Source organism: Conger conger, chromosome 16, assembly GCF_963514075.1.
Source record: "Conger conger chromosome 16, fConCon1.1, whole genome shotgun sequence".
Classification (NCBI taxonomy): domain Eukaryota; kingdom Metazoa; phylum Chordata; class Actinopteri; order Anguilliformes; family Congridae; genus Conger; species Conger conger.
Genome location: NC_083775.1, coordinates 19,059,686 through 19,083,447, shown reverse-complemented (window position 1 = coordinate 19,083,447; position 23,762 = coordinate 19,059,686). Strand labels below are relative to the sequence as shown.

General features: G+C 41.9%; 1 protein-coding gene and 1 pseudogene across 1 annotated transcript; one reads left to right on the top strand and one right to left on the bottom strand.

Moving 5' to 3' along the window:
* Window positions 1-2,151: 2,151 nt before the first annotated feature.
* Window positions 2,152-3,459, top strand: LOC133114252 (GTPase IMAP family member 9-like; annotated as a pseudogene).
* A 1,962-nt stretch (window positions 3,460-5,421) lies between these two features.
* On the bottom strand, window positions 5,422-23,586 carry LOC133114098 (medium-chain acyl-CoA ligase ACSF2, mitochondrial-like). The gene is made up of 16 exons (XM_061223288.1): window positions 23,582-23,586; window positions 21,952-22,147; window positions 18,987-19,115; window positions 16,289-16,342; window positions 15,880-15,998; window positions 15,340-15,502; window positions 14,318-14,413; window positions 10,106-10,257; window positions 9,149-9,240; window positions 8,949-9,025; window positions 8,709-8,816; window positions 8,109-8,260; window positions 7,719-7,860; window positions 7,132-7,242; window positions 6,618-6,686; window positions 5,422-6,443 (listed from the first exon to the last, which is right to left on the bottom strand). Exons 1-16 carry the CDS (start codon window positions 23,584-23,586, stop codon window positions 6,393-6,395), a joined length of 1,716 nt encoding a protein of 571 aa, XP_061079272.1. The 3' UTR covers window positions 5,422-6,392.
* Between the last annotated feature and the right edge of the window lie 176 nt (window positions 23,587-23,762).

Sequence of the window (23,762 nt, the reverse complement as noted above, 5' to 3'; positions counted from 1 at the left end):
TCTATACTCAGGTGAACTCCTAAAAACTTAAAACCATTTTACTAAAGTATGTTCTCCTCTCTATGTTCCTGTCAAAGAAAAGCCCAGGAGTAAATCTGCACATATCCAAAGTATACTGTCCAATGAGGTAAAAGGCTTGTGTAACCATTAGACTTTTGGTTATCGCTTAGCAGAAGCTGAAAGGATCTTCAGCGCACCCAGGAGGTTGAAAACCTAGCTCAGTATGGCAATGTCACCAATGCATTTAAACAATGTGGCAGTATGCCATGTCCTTCAGGAGCAGCAAAAACAATGTACGTCTTCTGTGTGTGTGTGTGCGCAACTACATAGTTATGCACATTAACACAATTAAAAGTGTCCCTCCTAATGATAACACCAAACCTACGCCCTTGGCTATAGTGCCACTTTCATTTTCTCTAGGCAGAGAAAGCTCTGGAGAGTTTCATGTGTTCATCTCTCTGTATAACTACAGAAAAGGCAAAGAGGAAGCATCGAAATGGCAGGAGCAACAACTGGCACAAGTGAGTATTTTTTCAATCTTCAGAACACTCTTGTTCTTACGCTCACCTTTGTGAAAATAAATGTACCCAGGGGTGGAACTTCCCCAGGGGACATGACTCCTTGAATGGCATTTCAAAAAGTATAAAAAACGAAACAAAAAACCCCACAAAAAACATGAAATACATGCAGACAAAATAGTAATACTTTTTGTCTCATAATCATTGCTTGATTTTAAATACAAATGTGGTGAGTACAGAGGAAAAAACACCATTTTGACAGGACATATTACATGACATAAGCTCGTTTCACTCTTTTTCACTCACAGATCACAATTTCTTATCAAGCCGCATTTCACAAAATTGCAAGAGCAAAGAAAGCTGCGGTGACTACAGAAGGTTTTTTCCTCACAAATACCGCGTTTCTTCTGATAGTGCTGAAACACGGGCAGCTTCCTCTGCAAACTCCAGAGACGATATGACCGTGAAATTCCCAGGAGATCAGCAGTATCTGAGATACTCAAACCACCCTGTCTGGCACCAACAATCATTCCACAGTCAAAGTCACTTAGATCACGTTTCTTCCCCATTCTGACATTTGGTCTGAAACACAGCTGAACCTCTTGACCTTGTCTGCATGCTTTTATGCATTTCGTAGCTGCCACATGATTGGCTGATAAAATATGTACATTAGCAAGCTGGTGTATCAGCCTACCAAATAAACTGCTCACTGAGTGTACATATACACCGATCAGCCACAACATTAAAAGCACCTGCTTAAACAAGTTTTTTCATGATTAAAAATGCTTTAAACTGTATAAACTTTCTATAGACACTTAATATTTCATTATATGATACAGTATGTGAGTTTATGTAACCAGATAATCGTAAGTGAATTGCATTGAAAAGTTTAATTGAAATTTGTAAAATGGAAATATTGTAACCTTATTTGGAGTGGGGGTGGGGGGGTTGCATTATTTTGTTATTGAAATATCTTTATACATACTGGTGTTCATGATCACCTCTATCACAGATGCTAACCATGATCACCTCTAACTTAAAACATTTAAGATAGAGAAAAATATTAAAGCATGTGGTTTTAATGTTGCAGCTGATCGGTGTATATACATTCACTGGGCACTTCATTAGGAGTACAGTCCAGGCTGGTGGCGGAAGTGTACAGTAATGGTGTGGGGAATGTTTTCTTGGCACACTTTGTGCCTGTCAAAACCAATCAATCATTGCTTGAATGCCACAGCCTATTTCAATATTTTTGCTGACCATGTGCATCCCTTAGAAGAATGTGCACATCTTCTAATGGCTACTTCTAGCAGGATAATGCACCATGTCACAAAGCAGCTGACAAATTCTGACAAGCTGATAGAATCATGGAACAGAATCTCAAAGGAACGGTTTCAACATCTTGTGGAATCCATGCCACAAAGAATTGAGGCTGTTTTGAGAGCAGGGGGGAGGCCCTACCCAGTCGTAGAGTAGTGTTTATAATAAAGTGCTCAGTGAGTGTTTATATACGGTATTATAGTATTAAGAATTTATTATAGAACCTAAGACAGATGCCACTCATCAAAACACTTTCACATTATTAAAATCATGTTCTGCCCTGTTTTTTCTTTTACCAGAGTTTCCCCTAAGGATGGTGCTGCTTGGTAAGAGTGGAGCAGGGAAGAGCGCATCAGGAAACACCATCCTGGGGAGGAATGCTTTTGAAGAGGATGCGTCCCCAATCCTGTAACCATGGCTTCAACATGTCAGAGTGCAGAGATTGATGGAAGAAAAGTTTCTGTGATTGACACCCCAGGGCTTTTCAGCACATCCATGGATGAAGTGAAAGTTAAAGATGAATTTGATAAGTGTATTCTTCGCTCAGTCCCAGGACCCCATGCGTCCTGGGACTGAGACGAGACGAGACGAGAAGTCTGCTGTGCGGTGGATCCAGAAGCACTTCGGGGAAGACACCTCACGGTACACATTGGTGCTGTTCACTGGTGCTGATCAGATAATGAAGAAATCACTGGATGAGTTTCTGAGCCCATCCAAGGAAATTCAGGACCTCATTGATTACTGTGGCGGCAGATATCATGCTTTCAACAATGAAGATAAACAGAACCTCACTCAGGTCCCCAAGCTGATGCAGAAAATAGAGAAGATGGTGATGAAGAACGGAGGAAAACACTACACCAATGAGATGTACGAGGAGGCTGAGAGAAAGATGAAAGAGGAGGAGGAGAGGAGGAAGACAGCTGAAGAATGGGAAGCAACAAAGAAAAATGTAACAGTGTTTGCGGTTGGGGCTGTGGCTGCAGGAGTAACAGTTGCAGCTGCTGCAAATCCAGCTACAGCAGCAAAGATAATCACCACAGCAGGAACAGCAGTGTGGAAAATGGCTGAAAAACACCTTGCAAATGTACGGTTGTGATGGATGGAATTTGGCAGCATTTAGCCACCATGGAGCAAAACTCGGGAATAATCTTCCAAAGGATGCAAGAGAAGCAGCATCTGTTGAAAAACATACCTTTTACTTAATCACACAAGCTGGTCTGTTTCTTATTTGAATTGTTATGTTTTTATTACAAATTGTCATTTCCAAGTCTAAAGTAATTTCTTAGTCTACGTTTATATATAATGATTTACTCGTTTCATTTTTAGAATGTTATTGTTGTTGATCTAGTCCCTTAGGTATTATTATTGGTATTCATGACTCCTACGTAAAATTTTGGGATACTGTGCAATTGCTTTTTATTTCCTTTATATTTCCTTTTGCTGTCATTGCTTACATTTTTTCTCTCATCTTTTGTAAAGCACATTGAGCAGCAATTGTTTGAAAAGTGCTATACAAATTAAATGTGATTGATTTAATTTGATTGATTGATCCCACTTTTTTGATTAAATTTTAATCTTGGATTACCTATGCCTCTGAAACTGTCTCTATTAAAACACACGATAGACATATATACATAATACTATGTATACTTCAGAAAATCTCACCAATCATTTAATATGAGGCGGAACGGATGGTGCAGTGGGTAGCACTGCCGCCTCACAGCAAGAAGGTCCTGTGTTTGAATCCCCATCCAAAGACATGCAGGTTAGGCTGATTGGAGAGTCTAAATTCCCTGTGGGTATGAGTGTGTGAGTGAATGGTGTGTATGCCCTGGCGACCTGTCCAGGGTGTATTCCTGCCTTTCACCCAATGTATGCTGGGATAGGCTCCAGCCCCCCTATGACCATGTTCAGGATAAGCAGGTTAGGATAATGAAAGAATTAATGAATGAATTTAATATGAATTGCTATGAAACAAGTCTTAAAGCCCTGAAAGACAGAGAAATGCAAGAAACGGGAAAAGGTGTGGCCTGAAAGTTGTATCCATATACAATGAAATACAATGAAAACTATGCCATGATCAAGAAAGGTTTGCTTTATGTCTGCATGTGGGTCAGTCGCAGATCTTAGGGGGGCACTTTTAATTCAGGGCACAATGTGGTGTGTTTTGGCACACTTACTGTTAGGTTGGGGCTGGGCGGAGAGCCAGAAGCAACCGAGGATAAAACCATCTAAAATGAACACGCGAACGTTTTCATCACTAGACCCCAGGGAACAACGGGAATGGGATATACACAACAGTAACTGAACAATAGAAGGAAAGAGAAAAGCCAAAAAACGGCTATAAGAAAACAAATCAACCCTTTTAAAACAGGGCGAACCGCACCACTGACTTAGGTGCCCCAAACGACTGTGGACCAAAATAAAATACAATCTAGCCGGGAACAAAGGCTAGGCACGAAAATAAAACCTCGAGACGCAGCTTGGGACCAAAACGCAAACCAAAATACATACCAGGGGACAACGTCCCCCAACCACTGACTCACACGAGTCCAAAGAAAGAAAAAAGAAAACCAAAACCTTTGAGGAAGGCGCCAGCCAGCACAACACCAGCTGAACGCCTTCCTTACCTTTTTAATCTTTTTTGTTTCTTGACAACGAAACACACACCAGCACAGTACCGGACTCTTAACTCTCACCGAGTCTACCATGTGCATTACCGGCTTTGTGTCAGAGCGCACAGTTAACACAAAAGCATTGGTAGACTGCCAGCACTGGCCTTAAATACTCTGTAGGAGGGGGAAAACTCCTCTGCCAATAATGACAACCAGGTGAAGCCAATGAGCACCAGCCCTCTGGTGGACACCATAGGTATTACCTCACAATGACACTTACCTGGTCACGTAAAGATTTCTAGCAATGCGGAAGCATGCTGAATTGATTATCTAGTCCCCCTAGTGGCTGTATCTACCACAGCTTTTTGGATGTCAAAATAAAGGTTCATTCATCATTCTGCCATGAAAAAAATGATGAGAATTATTTTTTTTACTTATTTTTTTAGAATTATTGGATCTTTTCTCTTGGTCCCAAAAACTTTTTAGTTTTTAAAATAATTTGCTTACCAATGCAGGCCTGTATATATCCACCCTCATTTCGAAAAATATGTGGAAAGGTGATCAGGCTTTGGCTGTTAGGGGCTCCGGTGCTTTGGAACAGCCTGCCTGAAGATAGCAAGCTGGCAAACTGTGTCTGCTTTTAAATCACTTCTTAAAACATACTTTTAGAGGACGGCATTCCTCTAGTTTTCTTTCATGCTGCTTTTAGCTGGTATTTATTCTGTTATTATAAATTCCGTTGCTGCCATTTATGTTTCTATGTGCTTGCTTTGTATTTTAATCACATTATTGTTATTTTATTTTATTTTGTGTCAAGCACTTTGCAACTTCTATTATTTTCATTTGCAAATATTATTATTATTATTATTATTATTATTATTATTATTATTATTATTATATCATTTGGATTTTTCCCATCCACATTCATGGAGCAACCCCATTGCACAGCACACACAGCTGTCATGCCTGAGTGCAGATCCACAAGTTTCTGGTCCCATCTTTTTCCCAGTTTCCTATTGTAAGATGTCTGATATCATCCACAAGGGCCGTGTAGTCCCCTGTAGTATCAGGCTGTTTCTAGGCTGATGGCTTCTTGCCCTGTAAATTTTGTCAAAAGAATCTTTTCATTGCCTGTTTCATGTTAAAACCTGACTTTGTTTGTAAAAGATGCATTGATTTAGTTTGATGCATGTCGAAAGAATCTGATGTATAATAGACCAAACAAAACAGAAATTCTGAATCTCCAGGCTATAAATTCATAAATGTCACTGACCTTGTCAGAAAATCAGAGAAGGGCAAGGCGTTTCAATGTCAGAACTCGTAAAGTTATTTTTCTTATTCTGAGATGCCATTTTTATGACATCCAGACAAATGGGACACCTTATATGGCATGTAAAAGGCTCATTTACGAAGATGTGGGCATCGTTTTCATCAGCATTTTGGACAGTTGTCTGAAGTTACAAGAGTGTCTGTGTTCAATCTGATGTGGCACACTGGTATGAGCTGCCCGTATGGAAAAAAAGTAAGAGAAATATATGATAATACTAAAATATTTTTGCATGAGGCCCAATGAAAGGTTCTACATGGAGGAATGGTCAAATCCCTCCAAATGTATTCTATAACTTATCTCAAATTACAGGAAAAGAAAAGACTCATAGCTGTCATCTTTGCCAGGTGTAGGTTGCACAAAGTATAAAATCAGAGGTGCTAATAATTGTGAAACCTGAGCTTATGGCAAAGACCTATGGGACATCCAATTTCTTGAAGAATACTCATCGATGCTGCCTTCAAATATAACCAGAATAAGGCACCTAAGAAGGATTTTTTTTTGATGATTTCAGTTTGGGACACGCCTACGAAGGACAAGTGTGTAAAATTGTGAAAATACTGAAAATGGTGCCTTCTGCTTGAGACACAGCCACACACTCAAACTGGCCCATCATACTCCCAGGCTCTTCTCCATCTCTGCACGCAGCTTGTGCTTCTGGACCTGAGGACGAGAACAGAGAACAGTTGGTGGGCGTCATGCGGTTGCAAGCAAATTTTTAAAATGTTTTTTTGCATTGATTAAAAAATAGATATTTTGTGATTGCCACAGTTAAGGACATAATGCTAATTTCCAGGAGTCTCCTTGATGTTCATGCCCTGAGAAGTCAGTTCTTACCTTTCCACTGATAGTGAGCGGGTAGTCCTGCACAAATGTCACATAGCGTGGGATTTTGAAATGAGCGATCTGCAGGAAGAGACAAGAAGTATTCACAGATTCATTAGGCCTCTTTGTGCAGGTACTGATGCCTTAGTACAAGGCACATGACTGAGTGCTAAGGCACATGACTGGGACACGGAAAGTTGGTGGTTCAAGCCCTGTAGTAGCCACGATAAGATCCGCACAGCTGTAGGGCCCTTGAGCAAGGCCCCCAACCCAGCATTGCTCCAGGGGGGATAAGTCACTTTGGATAAAAGTGTCAGTTAAATAACTTAAGTAAAATAAATATTATCACAGGTGTATCAGAGTGTGTCAGAACAGGTACAGGTGTGTAATAGCAGTTAGAGGTGTGTTATAACAGACATGTTATAACATGTGCAGATGTATTCGTACAGGTGCAGGTGAGTTGGAAAATATACATTTGTCTCGGGTGACCCTGTTCAGGTATCTCTGGACTGGGTGTGTCTCTGACCTGGCCCTTGCAGTAGGCTTTGATTTCCTCAGCAGTGCAGTCCTGTCCCTCCTTCAGCTTAATGCAGGCACATAACTCCTCCCCCATCCTCTCATCCCGCACCCCAACCATCTGCAGGGCACACACAGGAGAAAAGCATTTTCTTTGATTGGTTCCTGCCAGTCAGTGACTGATAGCATGTCAGTGTAAGTTGCCATTCCACTCAATAACTCCAGTGTGAAGAGTGAAGTGGGGCAGGCATAAATGCCACAGGTTGTAAAACTGGAAAGAAAATATCAGGTCATGGCTATGGACAGCCTCACAAACTTGTAACCTACTGGCATAGATGTAAAACTTGGTTCCAAGATACAAGTCCAGTGCTCAGCACCAAAGCATATGCAGTTATCTCAGGGTGACTCATGCTTCAATAGTACCTTTCCTGCTTGTACTATATTCAATATTCAGGCAATATTCTGGTCACAGTCAAATAAATGCGTTTCCTTCCTACAACAAAATCTTAGTCCTTACTTTAGCTCCACCCATTCTGGGGGGTGACAGAGCTGCAGTGTACCAACACACCAATCCCCACCCTCTATCCCATGACTTACCTGCACATCATGCACTTTGGGGTAGGTGTGAAGGAACTGCTCGATTTCGGCAGGATAGATGTTTTCTCCTCCTCGGATGATCATGTCTTTGATCCTGCCCTCGATTCGGCAGTATCCATACTTGTCTAGCCTTGCGATGTCACTGTATGTGAGGGGAGACGTTTTAACAGAGTGGTCATGTGACCACCAACAGGTAAATAGATTTTCATAATTTAAATTATAATAACTACTGCTTATAACAATATGAACTGAAAGCAAATCTTTTTTGGTAATATTTGCACAATGGCTGGCTTTAATCTTTTCTGACTCCTTTTTTCGTCTTTACTATGTTTGTGTGAACAGGAAATTTGTCCAGGTTCACTCTCCGAGTTCATTTTCACACAAACTCACCCGGTCTTGTACCAGCGGTCCTTGGAGATGCACTCCAGTGTTTTGTCAGGATCGTTCCAATACTCCTGCATCACACAATATCCCCGGATCATCAGCTCTCCTGATGTCCCCAGGGGCACAATATGCCCAGTACTGGGGTCCACCACCTTCGCCTGAAAAACACATTCACTTCAGACCATCATTGTGATCACCACCATCAGGATCATCACCTTCATTTTCACCATCGCCACCCCAACCATCACAGTGCTAGAGTAGAGTATCTAGAAAAGTGCTATATAAATGCTATGATCTATCTATCTATCACCACCATTGCCCACTGTCTCCCAAAACCTTATAAACGCTAAGAAATTAGACAAAAAACATATAGAAAAAACACAGAACCTGACCATTTTCATCACCAGCAAATCTGGCCAGGCCGAATGACTGAAAATGTTTCTCATGCAAGATGCACATGCAAGTGTAGGTACATATCAGAGTGAATGGTATAAGCAGACAAACAATGGTCGTGAAACAGATGTGGGAACACACAAAAACAGCTGTAGCTGACAAAAGTGCAATGAAAAAGGTATAGATGAACATTGGCAGAATTGGATACCTCACCTCAGTATGGTTCATGATACAACCTACAGTCTTTGTCTTTTTCTCCAGGTTGTCCAGTGGGTACCCCAAAAATGTGAGAGGGCTGTTCTCTGTGGTGCCGTACCCGATCTTCCCCATAGGAAAGCCATCAGCAGCAAGGAGGGGTGCAGACAGGGAGACCACATGTTCAGCTCTTTCTCAAGTCATATTGCTGTCCAAATGTACATTTTGACAGGGCCTGTGTGTGTGAGTGAGACTCACCACCACCTCCTTCATATTCATGGTAGTCATGACCTTTTTCATGACCTCAGGTAGACAGGGAGAGCCACCTATTAATCCTGCAGATGCACCATCAGATGCAATCATTTTAACATACAAGCAGTTGCCCCCACACACAATTACCCTCACACACATCATTATCATCATCACAACAGGTTTCCATCCTGACCCCTTTCACCTACCTGCTTCTAGAGAGGACAGGTCATACTTGTTCAGTTCTGGTTGCCCCAGCATGTCGATGTACATGGTGGGCGTGCCATAGAAAATGGTGCACCTGAGCAGAGATAAGACACACATTATTGTACGTCGCTTTGGATAAAAGCATCTGCTAAATAAAAGCATAAAAGCATCTGCTAAATAAAAGTAATGTGGAGATATTGCTTTATCAATTGCGGGGGTATTCCAAATCAATCCATTTCTGACCTCACCCATTTAGATTTGAATTATTTTATACATTAGACACACCCCTGGGAGGACAGAAGAGCTGAACATAGGGAGATACGAAAAACATTGGTTTTCACCACTGTTTATCTAGAGCAACAGGAGCCTCACAGGATTTGGGCTGGAATAACAAACAAAAATAACAAATGTAAAGAAAATAGCCCGACTTGCATAGTTTATAAGCTGGCTTGCGTCTCACATAGCTTTTAAGCTTTTCCACTTCGCATCTTGGCTCTCTCTCCTATTCCGTGTGTTCCCAGTCTCAGCCACACAGTTTTTTTGTAAGCCCATTTTTTGGCCTTTGTCTCAGTAAAGTTTTGTTTTCTCAGTCGCATAATGACTTTCCTGACTTTCACCTTTACAATACATTACATGAAATGACATTGCCATTTGGCAAATTCTCTTATCGAGAGTGACATACAGTGGGGTGTAAGAATGTGGGCTCCCCTGCTTTAGATGTATGTTTCAGAGACATTAGGGTAAAAGGGTAAAGGATTGGGAAGAAGGGTGTGGACTGGGGAGTTGGAATGCACACTGCAGACCGAAGAGTAACTGGTCCCGTCTGCCTATCCAAATCCAAATAAGTTTTTTAAGATGGCTCAAAATTAATTCAATTTTTGTCAGCAGGCTACTCCTACATGCGTGAAGGGTGAGAGGTGGGCATGGTAGCAGTGTGAATGACAGGTGGGAGGAGGTACCTCTCTTTCTGGATGGCCTCCAGGTTGGCTCGGCCGTCATAAGCAGTTGAGGGGAAAACGAGGGTGATGCCATGCTGGGCCATGTTTAGTGCTCCTACCACCGAGCCGAAGCAGTGATACAGGGGTACGGGTACACAAGCACGCACCTGTGGCTGATACCCCAAAATCACAGATGCCTATTACCCTCAAGCTAAGGCATTCACATCAACCAAGTGCATCTACTCATGGAGTTTTTATACATGTATAGAAGTCTAGGATACCTAGTTTTTTTATATCAAAAGGAACAAATGAGAAAGAGCAGAGAAATACATAAGAATTCTTCAAATGGTGAAGAAATATCAATTTGTAACTGCACAACAGATCACAATCATTCTCCAGTACGTAGGCATAGATAACCATCAAGGAAAGACTATGCCAGCATAATCTCAGAGGGTTCAAACCCCTGGCAAGCCTCAAGAATAGAATATTTGTTTGCACAGTTACAGATGCCAGAAATGTACATGAAGAAAAGGTGTTATGGACCGATAACATAAGGTAATGTAACAGGCCATTTAGCCCAGCAATGCTCGCCTTTTCCTATCCCTGTACCTCCTGGTTAGTTTGCCTAAATGATGAATCGTATCTAGCACTGTATCAAGCCTGGTCATCAAAACCCCCAGTATTTCTGCCTCTGCTACATGTCTTGACAAGCTTTTTCATGCGGTACCTTAACAAATGTTTTTTGGAAATCTAGATTTACAATATCATCAAAACACGTAGCTTCCTCAAAGAATACCAAAAGGTTTGTCAGGCATGACCTACCCTTTCGAAAACCATGCTGGCTAACCCTTAGAATGTTATTATTTTCAAGAAATAATTCCAGTTTGTCCCTAATGATAGATTCCAGTATTTTACATATGATGCAAATTAGACAAACAGGCCTGTAGTTTCCTAGATCAGTAAGGCCCCCTTTCTTATACATTGATATTATATTACCTTGTTTCCAGTCCTTTATATTTATCCAGTTTCTAAAGACTGTCTAATACTTGCCAGTGGTTTCAATATAATCACATTTAACTCCTTGAGTACCCTTGGGAATATGCCATCAGGGCCTGCTGCCTTATTTTTCTTAAGTTTATGTCATTTATCTAGTACTTCTTTATTCCCTAACTTGATATCGGCTGAGACATTCTGAGGATTGAGTATTCCTTCCGGTCTAATCGTAACCTCCTCCCTGGTAAAACTCTCAACAAAGTAGCCATTTAAGGCATCAGCAATATTTATATTCTTAAACAACAGTTCTACGTTGTTATTGTTAATGCAGTTAACCTCCTCTTGAAATTTGGCTAACCTTAGCACACACATTACAATATTCAGCTTTATTACTCTCAGTGCTGTCCTTTTCATATATTTTATACAGTTTATATGGCATCAGCAGGATGAATACTGAAGTATACAGAAACATTGGGCTCATAAGAAAAGACAGGGAAATAGAGAAAATGCTCATTAGGCAAATGGAATGACCTTGCTCCTTCAAAATCTGTTCGAAGCCACGTCAGTTACAGAAGTGCGGCAAATAGGGATCCACAGGTCGATCATTTATACATCAGACTTTCCTAAATTTATCCGCAAGGATGTGGTTTTCTTGCTCCTACTTCTAGCTCCTAGATGGAACATTTAAGGAGTTGGTATGTCCTTAAAGATGGGAGACCTTGATCAATTTTTGTCCAATTACTTTTGAGTCTATGTATAAAAAAGGCTGCCATTCCTACATGGTTCACCCAATATGGATATAAAAAAATATATATAGCTTAAAGCACTTTGCACTAATCACATAGTGATTGTTTTACTTCAACTGTTTGTTTGCTGGAGTATAGAGCAAAAACAAAAAATGTGTCACTGTCTAAATACTATTATGCACTGTATTAATGTTTCAATGGAACCAACCAAAATAAAAATAAAATAAAATGAATCACCAAAATGAAGGTTTGGAATTATTGGCACCCATGGTTTTGTACCTAGGGCATCTACCTCTGGCAATGGTAACAGCATGGAGTCTTTTCCTGTAATGCTTGATAAGTTTAACGAACACATTTGGAGGCATTTTCCTTTATGCCATTCCTCTATGCAGATCTTTGCACATTTGTAGATTTGAGCATATCAACTGCCCTCTTCAGTTCGGCCCACAGGATTTGTGATTGGATTGGATTGACATTTTATTGTCACAGAACCATTTCTGTGTGATTTTTGAGGTATGCTTTGGGTCTTTGTGTTGGAAAGTCCACCTACAGCCAAGTTTCAGCTTTGTGGCAGAGGCAACCAGATTCATTGTCAGCCTAAAATGTCTGATACTTGGTGGAATCCGTTGATATTAACCAGTTCCCCTGGACCTTTGGATTAAAACAGCCCAAAACATCACTGATCCACCAGTATATTTCACTGTGGGTATGAGGTACTCTCCTGTTATGCATCTTTGTTTCGATGCCAAACAAAACATATACATGTCACGTTTCAGGTCTGTCTCACCATGTTTTATGTTGATTTATGTTTATTCATGTTGTCTTAGTCACGTAGTGTTTTATCATGTATTATGTTAGTCTAGGTTCGTCATGTTGTTTAGTTTATTTCTTGTTACGATTTATTTTCTCGTCATGTCTAGTTATGTTTCGTTACGATTATATTACCTGGTTATGTTGAGTGATTATCGTCTTAGTTTCGCTTTGTGTTATGTTTCGATTTATGTTTATTGTACGTTAACTGGTCGTTGTTATGCATACACTTTTACATGTTTTTCCGCAAACCTTGCGTTCCGCCTTTTCTCTCTCTCTCTCTCTCTCTCTCTCTCTCGTTCTGTCCTTCACTCCCCTAATGTTTCTATTTGTCTATTTACTAAAACTACTAACGCTAGATCAGGATTGGGTAGAAACTAACAAGACTAATCATGTGTTCATGTTACCTTACGTTTCTCGTGCATGTCATTTACTAATTTACTAATGCTAGGGCAGGATAGGTTTATTACTAACGATTACTAATCTCCTTGTTAAACTTGTCATCCATCGCACCTGTTTTCCATTTCCTTGCTACGCTCTAACTAATTGTCTACACCTGTCTACACCTGCATTTATAGCCCAGTCGCGCAACTGTTCACTGCGAAATTGTCTGCCTCTGTTTACCACGCAACTCTTGAGCATTATTTACTGTTTGATTACACGTTACGATCCACGCCTGTTTACTGACCATCGACTATTGATTTCTGTTTTGTGACCTTCGTTTTGTTTCTTGACTACGTCCCCGCCTACCGTTTTTGTACTTTTGCCCCGCTGATTGTTTCATGGTTTCGACTCCCGCTTCGTCCACGACTACGCCTCTGCCTGCCGTCCGTCTGTTCATCTGCCCCGCTGACAGCTCTCCTGCTACCGGACCTCCCTGCACGCCTACCGACTACGAGATTGCCTCTTCCCTCGGCACCGTGCTTTTTGTTTGTTTTGTATTTGTTTGGCTGGATCTACGTGTATGGACTTTGCTTGTGTTGACTACTCTCCTGGGATTCGTCCCGAATAAAGCCCTGAGGGGTCTTTATATTACTATTGTTTCTGAGTCGTGCATTTTGGGTCCAACCCCCACGCACCCGTCTCAATACAAGTCTTATTTGGTCTCATTTGGTCATTGAAATCATGATTGAAAGAAGGTGTGGTCAGATGAGAAGTTTTTGTCAGATACAGCATCAGCATGTTTGGCATTGAACGAGAGATACATAAATTGAGTGGCACCTTATACCCAAAGTGAAATATGGTGGTGGGTCAGTGATGTTTTGGGGCTGTTTTAATTCCAGAGGTCCAGGAGCACTGGTTAAGATCAATGGCCTAGTGGATTCCATCAAGACATTGGGGGTTTTCAAGACCAGGCTTAAAATAAAATGTACATATTTAGTGCATGTGCAATTTCTATTTGGTTCCGAGCAGTCATTTATTGCTTATAGTTAATAAACAAATTAATCTCAAGCCTAATATACAGCTAGGTTTGACTTCCTAAAGTTTACTGTCAGACTAACCCATCAACAAGTTTGAAGACTCAAATATTTATTCTTTTGAATAATTGTCCATAATTGGCATTGTATAATAAGTTAGCACATATATGGCATATAGAGGTTTTCTGGGGACACCCTAAATTATGACCAGATCCTACTTGCCTGAAATGTGTGATGTATGTGTGCTTGTGTGCATCTCTACTTACCCTCCAGGCATAGCCAATACGCATCCCTATGAAGTAGGCATTATTGACGAGGTTGTGGTGGGAAAGAGTAGTACCTTTTGGACTACCTGTGGTGCCCTGCACTCAGACAGACAGATAGACAGAAAGACATACTGAGAAGTGATGTAGGGGGGCCTGTAGCATAGTGGTTAAGGTACATGCCTGGACCTGCAAGGTCGGTGGTTTGATCCCCGGTGTAGCCTCTATCCGCACAGCTGTTGTGCCCTTGAGCAAGCCCCTTAATCCTGCATTGCTCCAGGGGAGGATTGTGTCCTGCTTTGTCTAATCAAATGTACGTCGCTTTGGATAAGAGCGTCTGCCAAAAACGCCATTAATGTTGTCTCTCTACCAGGGAAATCAGGCTGAAATCACAGCATACTGCTTTCCTGTATAGCAACATTTAAGTGCTTAACTGAATGTGGAAATTTGAAAGAGTCAAATGTATTCCTCCATATGATTGTCAGTAGAAAAATAAATGCAGCTACGTCTTTCTTTCAAATAGATTGTGTAATATAGTAGAGGAACTAGTGGGTCTGTTCCCCAAGTACAGATCAACAAGAACCAACAACTGAGGGAGAATGGACCAAATGGCCATTGCCATGAATGAAAACACATCACAGGAAGTGACGAGGGGGGTGATTAGATCTTGTCTGGGGCTGAGGGATGGGGTAGAGTATATAACACAGAGGTACTGATCAAAGAAGTAAATTTGAATGGATTAGGGGCTCGATAGGGTTGTAGATTGACCAACAAAAAGGTCAGATACTTCAGGGAGTGGTTGACTGCACTGGACTTGGCTGCCATGTTTTCCAACATTGATGACTAGTTAGAGCCTTATTTCTAATAGTCTGCTTCCTGAAACCAAACCTGAAAAACCTGGAGCCACTATGGATCCTCAGGAGTGGAGTCTGAGGCCCCTGGTCGAGAGAGTATACCCGTGGATACAGACTGAAAGGCAGCATGGAAATCATTAACATGCACATTCATGTATGACTGATACTTACCGATGTGAACAGGATGTTAATGGGGTCATCGAAGGATAGTTTCTTCTGCAGACTATCCAGTTCCTGCCGATGGTGGCTGTCTGCTGCCTGCATCACATCGTCCATGTGGAACATTCCAGTTTGCCGGCTGTCTGTCACAATCACCATGCGCAGGTCTGGCAGTCTGGAGATGCACGTGAGAGAGAGTGTGTGTGTGTATGTGTGTGTGTGCGTGTGTGAGAGAGAGAGAGAGAAAACAAGAGAGAAAGAGAGAGAGCATAAACAAGTCTCAGAGCCACTCTGTGCCAAGGCAATTCATGTCTCGGGAACATTGTGCCAGTGTCCGCATCAGTATATCAGTGTCCATATCACGTGTTCATTTCCAGATTTTCCTAAACTGGCTCAAATTTGGAAAATGTGAGCTGTGAGCTGCTGTGTGATAACCCCTTTGTAAAGGGCCCTATACAAACTTGAAGACTGATCGACTGACAAATTATATTTGTCTGTCAATGTACTGCATCAGTGTTTTAATGCTCCAGGTCAGTGCAGCAGGGCACATACCTGGCACTCTTGAGGCCTCCAGGCGTGGCTGTCTCTACCTCAGGGCAGAGCTGCCTCAGCATGTCACAGTAGTTCTGGGTCTTAAACTTTGTGGGACACACGATCGCTTTGCACTGCACCTGCAGCCACAGGACCAGACACAGGATCAGGAAGCAGCCAAGAGCCTGATGTGATTCATCAGTGTGTGCTACACTATACTGGGTTCACTGTGTATGGGGTCAGTTTTTGCTGCACTGTACTGAAGTAGTCTGGGGTCAGTAAACCAGCCCAGTGCCAAGATTTATGCTGCAAACCTTTGACTTCTTCCTTTGGGAAAATTCCAGTTCCCTTTATATAACAGCCCAAGCGCAGACACGCACACATGCAGGCAGGGAAGCACACACAGACACAGACACCACCTTTTACCCACCTTCCTCAGGGCAAACTCCAGCTCCTGAAGCTGATAGGCTGGGTTCACAGACACCTGCAGAGGAAGACAATTGAAGGATACGAATCTATAAATTGACATGCAGTTTGTCTTGCATAAAAATTGTATAGTCAATGGAGCTACATTTTGGGCATCGTAGTGGGGGGAAAGGGAAAAGTGGAACTGAGTACAGGGGCCCCAGCAAAATGCTTTCCCCCAAGAAGGCCAAAAGATAAAAGGAAGGGAGACTAGAGAAACAAAGGAACATGAAGGAAGGCAATTATTAACAACTTTTATTCAGAAGAAAGGTGAGCGCAACTTGCTCACACTGTTTAAGTGTTAACATTTCATGTCATTTAGATTGAAGGCAATCCATGCAGCCAGGATAGTTTGTGCTTTAAATTAGAATTTCATTTGGGGCAAACTGAAACCACCTATCCAGGTATGTTGTTCATAGTTGTTAACATTAGCTATCCATTTTATTTTTATATCTAGCCATTCAAAACAGAGAGTGCAACAGCTGACATTAACACTAAAATGAAAGTCTATTGTATTTTGGAGTGTAATATAATAGAAATTGTTCTGAAAGTTAGGATGCTTTTTCTCATTTGAACTATGTGTTTACTAAACATGCGCATAAATAGCGTATAAATGCCAGTGGGGCGTGTGCTTCATATACACTCACTGAGCACTTTATTAGGTACACCTGTACACCAGCTTGTTAATGCAAAGATGTAATCAACCAATCATTTGGCAGCAACTAAATGCATAAAATCATGCAGACATGGTGAAGAGGTTCAGTTGTTTTTCAGACCAAATGTTAGAATGGGGAAATACGGATGGCCTGTAGCATAGTGGTCAAGGTACATGACTGGGACACGCACGGTCGGTGGTTCGATCCCCGGTGTAGCCACAATAAGATCCGCACAGCCGTTGGGCTCTTGAGCAAGGCCCTTTACCCTGCATTGCTCCAGGGGAGGATTGTCTCCTGCTTAGTCTCTGGTCTCTACATTGCTCTGGATAAGAGCATCTTCAAAATGTCATTAATCTAATGTAATGTAATGGAAGAAATGTGATCTAAGAGACTTTGACCGTGGAATGATTGTTGGTGCCAGACAGGGTGGTTGAATATCTCAGAAACTGCTGATCTCCTGGGATTTTCACACACAACAGTCTCTAGAGTTTGCAAATGATGTGAAAAACAAAAAACATCCACTGAGCAGCAGTTCTATGGGAGAAAATGCCTTGTTAATGAGAGAGGTCAGAGGAGAAGGGCCAGACTGGGCAAAGCTGACAGGAAGGTGAGAGTAATGCAAATAAGCACACATTACAACAGTGGTATGCAGAAGAGCAGCTCTGAACACACGTGTCAAACCTCTTAAGTGGATAGGCTACAGCAGCAGATCAATAAGTTTTTAAAAAGTCTAATAGTTAATATTGCTCACTGAGTGTACATGCATATGTACCCCAACATTTTCTTCCTTTTTTATACTGTACACAGCAAAGCTTTCTCCCAGATACACTTTAAGCAGACTGCTCTTCAGACAGGACACAATCTGAGAAGTGGTCTTCACAGATAGAGGGGTGTCAACAGGCCGAAAGATGGCCCCAGGTCTAGAAGTTCCAGACACCAGACATCTATTTAAAGAAGTCAAAGTCAACATATTTAGGAAATGTATCTGGAACGATAGGAAACCCGGAAAGAAAATGACGCAAAACCCCTTGATTTCATTTCCCCTGTGAAATTACAGAAATATTTCAAACCCTGGTTAGTTTTAAGTGACAACTCACCGGATATCCCCCCGTGGGATAACTATAAGTTTCCTCAGGGGGGAACGTCCTTGAAAAGAAAGGGTATTGTAAGACTGGTGTATGTGATGGGGCTTCAGGTGAGAAAATTATTAACTTTCTCACAAGCCAAGGCCAGCTATGGATAGAAACTTAACATAAATGCAGTTATGGTCACAGTTATTACGCTTTTGGGCCAAGTAGTGACTATACCAAAGCTGTCAAAAATAGAGGCTGATCAACCATCCACAAAAAAAAAAAGGAGGAGGTATACTCTGTGTGAGTGGGCCCCAGTGTAGTGGGCGGGGCTAGAATTGCCCATTCAGTGGGCATGGTCCAGTGGAGTGAAGCACTAAGGTGGCCTGGCTTATCAAGACAGCCTCTTAAGTTACACAATGCCTTCCTGGAGTCCATCAGAAGTGCAAAGTCCGACACCATTTTAACCATGTTTTAAAACACAGTTGTTTAAAGATATTGTTTTAGCCCTGCCTACTTACTATGGTTTCTTTATTTTTATCACTACGTTAGTTTTCAGTACCGTTTTGATCTCTTTTTATGATGGCACCAAACCTCATCATCTTCCATGTGCCTTTTTTCGTGTGTGTTTATAATTTGCCTTTTACTTAAACTGCTGCCTTAATTCTTATTTTTCACTGCATTCTTTGGTATTAAATTGTTTAAGGGAAAAAATATATAGATATAAAACACAATGTCACAATCACTGTTGGTAATTGAGAGCAACTACCAACATCAACACTGAAATAACAGCCTACCAAAGAAACTATTCTAGAACATGAAGAGCACCCTACTTAGTCCACTACACAGGGAACTAGTGGACTATTTGAGACACAGCCATTATTTGTGAGTGTATCTGTGAAGTGGGTGGAGTGTAAGTGCAGTGGACAGGGCTCACCAGTAGGATGCCGGCCTTGGCTGTGGCGAACTGGACCAGGATCCACTCGTAGATGTTCGGCCCCCACATCCCGAGCCGGTCCCCCCTCTTTAGCCCCAGAGCAAGGAGCCCAGCAGCCGCCTGGTCCACCTGTAAGGCCACACACCTCCGTCAGCCCTGTGGCTGCTGCGTGCCACCTCCTCAATTGTTAAGGCCGATACCACCCATATCTGGATTGTTTAAAGAATATTTATAAGAATTCAGGAAAGCCCACACAAATAATCAAGCTAATCAATCTAAGAGGCAATGTAACTGCAGCACACTCCCAGTAATAAATGAAACAACAATGTAATTCAAGGAGGAAATGTTCTTTTGAAGAAGGAAGTGTTTTTGTTCTTGTCCTTGTTCTGTAATATCATCCCATTAACTGGACTTTTATAAAGAAATAAACAGCAATTCAAAGAAATTCTGCAATACTCCAGAAATGTGGATGGAGGAGGGCCCCCTCTTGGGAATGAAATTGTGAATTTAAACATTCATATTTTTTGCAACCCATTACACAATCGCAAAGGTGATGTTTTGTCCTTAAAACTGGCAAAACACATGTACAGTATATGTTGGGTAGGTAAGTCTGAAGTAATAAATCCTATTACTTCAGTTTATCATCATATTTCTGAAAAACTGAAATTTTAAATGAAATCACATAACAAGGACGCCAAAGTCAGAAGACATGGGCTGTGTCAGAAACTGCATAGTAAATTTCAGGCTGATTTTCATTGAAACGTAGATGAAGTAGTATGCCAAATATGCAATTTCGGATCCAAACCAAGTCTTCACACCTTCACTAAGCAATATGAATATTGTTACTTTTCATTTTGAAGGGCAGATGATGCTTTGCTCATGTCAGGCAGAATGCTCTGCCTGTCGCTGTGGATACCTGGACAGGAAATGATTAATTTCTGATGGAATGCCCCACAAGTAAATAAAACATTAAACCACAGAACTATTATGCAACCTATTTTAAAATAAATGGTTTGCTGGGATGACGTGAATGGCCTTAAGGTCTGAAGTCTAGTGACTCCAGAAATGTGTTTTTATATCCACAAATATTGTTCAACTGGCCAGCTTCTTCTTTGGTTGTTGTGGTGTTTTACCAACCTTTCTTGGAACGAGTGTAGCTGCAAATCTTAGAGGACTGCTGCAAATCTACACTATTCCCATGGTCATCGTGATGTATCAACCTCTTATTGGATACAATGCTATCACATGACTGATACATAACATATACTTTCAGTTAACTTAATAGCTGATCACTAGCAAGGTACATATAGCTAAAAGGCCTGCCAAACTAATGAGCTAGCCATTGTGAATTCCAGGTGACAGCAAGTGTTAGTGAGCTGGGAACCTTCCAAAATCATTAAGTCAGGTACAGAAGTATAGCTAGCTTATGAGATGGTAAAATTCATATCACTTAATTGTTGGATTCACTCTGTGGAAAGGTGTCACAAAGACAGCCCTTACTGAGCACAATAAACGAAACCAAGGATCAATAGTTTGCCATACGTCATTGGAATTATGACTGGAAGAGAGTGCTATGGTGAGATAAGACCAAAATTGAATGTTTTGGCCATGCACACCATTGACATGGCACGAAACGGCAGCCTCAACTGGAGTTGTGACATTGAGATATACGGGTCTATTGTGGCCAGGGCGGGGCCCCACTGCTGTTCTCTACAACTCAGCATCAGTTTCACTGGACCAGACTGTCAGTGCAGGTCTGTCTCCATCGCCACCACCAAGGGAACCCAAGTCTTGAATCATTTGTGAATTTCTACAGGTGAGGAAACTTGCCGCCCACTCCCTTTCTGTCAATGGGAAAACCAGATCTGTCAGTTTTGGAAATGTTGACATGAAAATATTTGTAATATCAAACATTGCCTTTTCTGTCCATTAAATCAACAATCTTTTGTCCGGCAAATTGTTTTCATAAAAGCATATTACTTAAAGTCAGTCATTTTCTTCCCTTTTTCTCTCATATCTGTCAGTTTTGGCTGGGCACGCCTCTTGCGTCCAGCAATGGGGCGCACTCGGAGTGTGCCCACATGAGTGTTCGATTGCAGGAGCGTGTTCTCTCTTTCGGATTATATATTTCGGCCACACAGATTGGCTACAGCAGGGGACACTTTATTGTGCCCAGGGCCATAGATATACTACAGCCAGAGAACTTTCGCAAGAGCTGAGACTGCTTGCAGTTGGTCTCTAACAGTGAGGGTTCGATTGAGATACTAGGGTGCCTCACCAGTATCTCTGGCAAAGAGCGTAAAAGAAAGCTTAACCATAGCCTTGGTACCTCCACATATTTCCGGACAGGAGACGAGGAAAGGAGGTGAGGAGTGGAGTAGTGTAACGCACCCCGAGTTTGCCAGCCTGCTTAACTCATGTGTTCAACCTTGTTCTTTCACAATTCGACGAACATCTAGCTTGTAACCGGAGAACCAAGTAACTCACTTAGCCTTAAGCAGGTTTGTGCCCAAGACACTGCTGTCCCAGCAACAAGCCTATCTGAATTGTTTAATCTCTTTATGAAAATGAACATCCTGACTTCATCCGAAAACATCAACAACCTAATCAGGTTAACCGAGTTGGCGATGTTTATGAAATAGGGCCCTGGTCTTATTTCTCGTAACACAGACACCACAGATAATTCTTCATTATTTTATTAACCCTATTCACTTTACTAAGCGTCCAAGGTTAAGATTGCAAAAATAAATGTTTCTGTATATAGTTCATATTGGCATTGCTTTGTCTGTCCTTTGTAATTACGGAGGCTGGAGGTAGGATTTGCGTGCGTGTCCATGCGTGTGCACATAGCAACCCACATAAGTAAATGGCCACCAGTTGCCTCCGTGTCTGCTAGGACAGTAAGAAAGGGTTAGAGGCCTTAGATGATTGGTTGTTAAAGAACAGAAGGTTGAACCAGACTCACTTCTTGTTGGAACTGTGCGAACATCTTGCGGATGCCGTCCTGCAGGAAGACCACAGCCTCACGGTCAGGCCAGCGCTCTGCAGTGTTCTGCAGGGTTTGGCCAATGGTTTGGGACAGCAAAGATCTGGAGGAAGTGCCGTGGACATAGCTGGTGGTGACCTCTGGCACACTGGGAACACTGTCCACATGGAGGGCACTGGAGGGGGGCGGGGAATCATACTAATCATAGTAATACAGTAATAATAGTCATCACACTCTTCTAGAAAAGCAAGTGACAATTAAGCACAATGGTTAGGGAACTACACTTGCATGAGCAGTAGGGGAGACCAGGGAACAACTAAATACTTTTGGGTTTTCGCTGAATTAAAAAATATATATATATTTGAGCAAATGTTTTTCATCCTGAAAGAAGACTTTGCTATGACTGTATAGACCATCGGAAAAGTTCTAGGACATTCCTGGTGATGACAGTTCAGTGGAGTGAATCTGACTACGCGGAAAGTGTAAACAGCTCTGGGGCACATTGAAACAGCGTCCGAAATGTCGGAAAACGGCTTTAATACAGTAAAAGTTCTTCTAATACAGTAAAATGCAACATTCTTACCGTTTACATTTGCAATCTGATAACGCATATTTGTTAACTATTGATGGCGTTTTCAAATCATCCTGCCACTCACTCAAATTTTTCAACATGCCCCGTGTTAGTCTCCGCTACTCGACCTGAATTCGGTAAAATGTCCAGCTGAATAAATTGATTGAGAATATGCGCAGTGGATAGGAGCGTTTGCTGAACGCATACAAATCACACGCATACAAATCACAAAAACGTCACAATCAGGCAATGATTTGATGAGTGTCTGGACACCCAAATTAATTCCAAGAATACATGTAAAAGCTTACGCGACTCCAAGACAATTGGGGAGCGCAACACATTCATGTAAACATGGGTAATCGCTAATATCATTAACTACATGCCATGCAGCAGTGGTTCCCATCCGTATTCCTGGAAATCTACCGTCCTCTGGGTTTTCACCCCGAAGTCACACATAATTCAACATCCCGAGATCTCGTTGAGCTCTAAATCCACGAAAATGTGGCCAGTAGCCGTGTCTCTCACCGACACCCAATAAACTGCAGACTGGGTCGCTAGGATCTCCAAGGGGTCTGTGGAGCTTTCGCGCACTTAAATAATCGTAGTATGATGTATGACATATTTACGCATGCAGTGTCCCTTTCGCAATTCGAAATAGCGAGTTCCCTAGTCGGCTTGAACACAAGCGGTGTTTATATGCAGGTGCGATCTCTCTCTCTCTCTCTCTCTCTCTCTCTCTCTCTCTCTCTCTCTCTCTCTCTCTCTCTCTCTCACTCACTCACTCACTCCTCTCTCTCTCTCTCTCAGATTCAAATGTGCCCCCCCATCATCTGAACCCCCTAACAATCTTACTTTCCTCTTCTCCCTGCTCTGGGCAGCTGCCCGGAGCTCTAGCCCAACTTTCCTGAGCACCCCCTCCTGCCCCAAGCCCAAGACCAGCTGTGTACCTCCCTCCTGCCACTGTTGATTCAGCTGCAGCACCAAGCCTGTCCCCCTGCCTGACAGTGCCACCCATTGGTGTTCCTGCCATCCCTCTACCTCATATGTTCTTGGACTTCATTCATTCGGATTGGACATTTATATACTTTCATTCATCCGTTTATATTTAAAACCATTTTTTCAACAAACCGGTGTCAACCAGCGGCAGATGGGTTCCAATAGGCAACAGTGGCATGGAACAGGAAGAAACTTTGATTAGAACTGGAGTAACCGGTAAGCT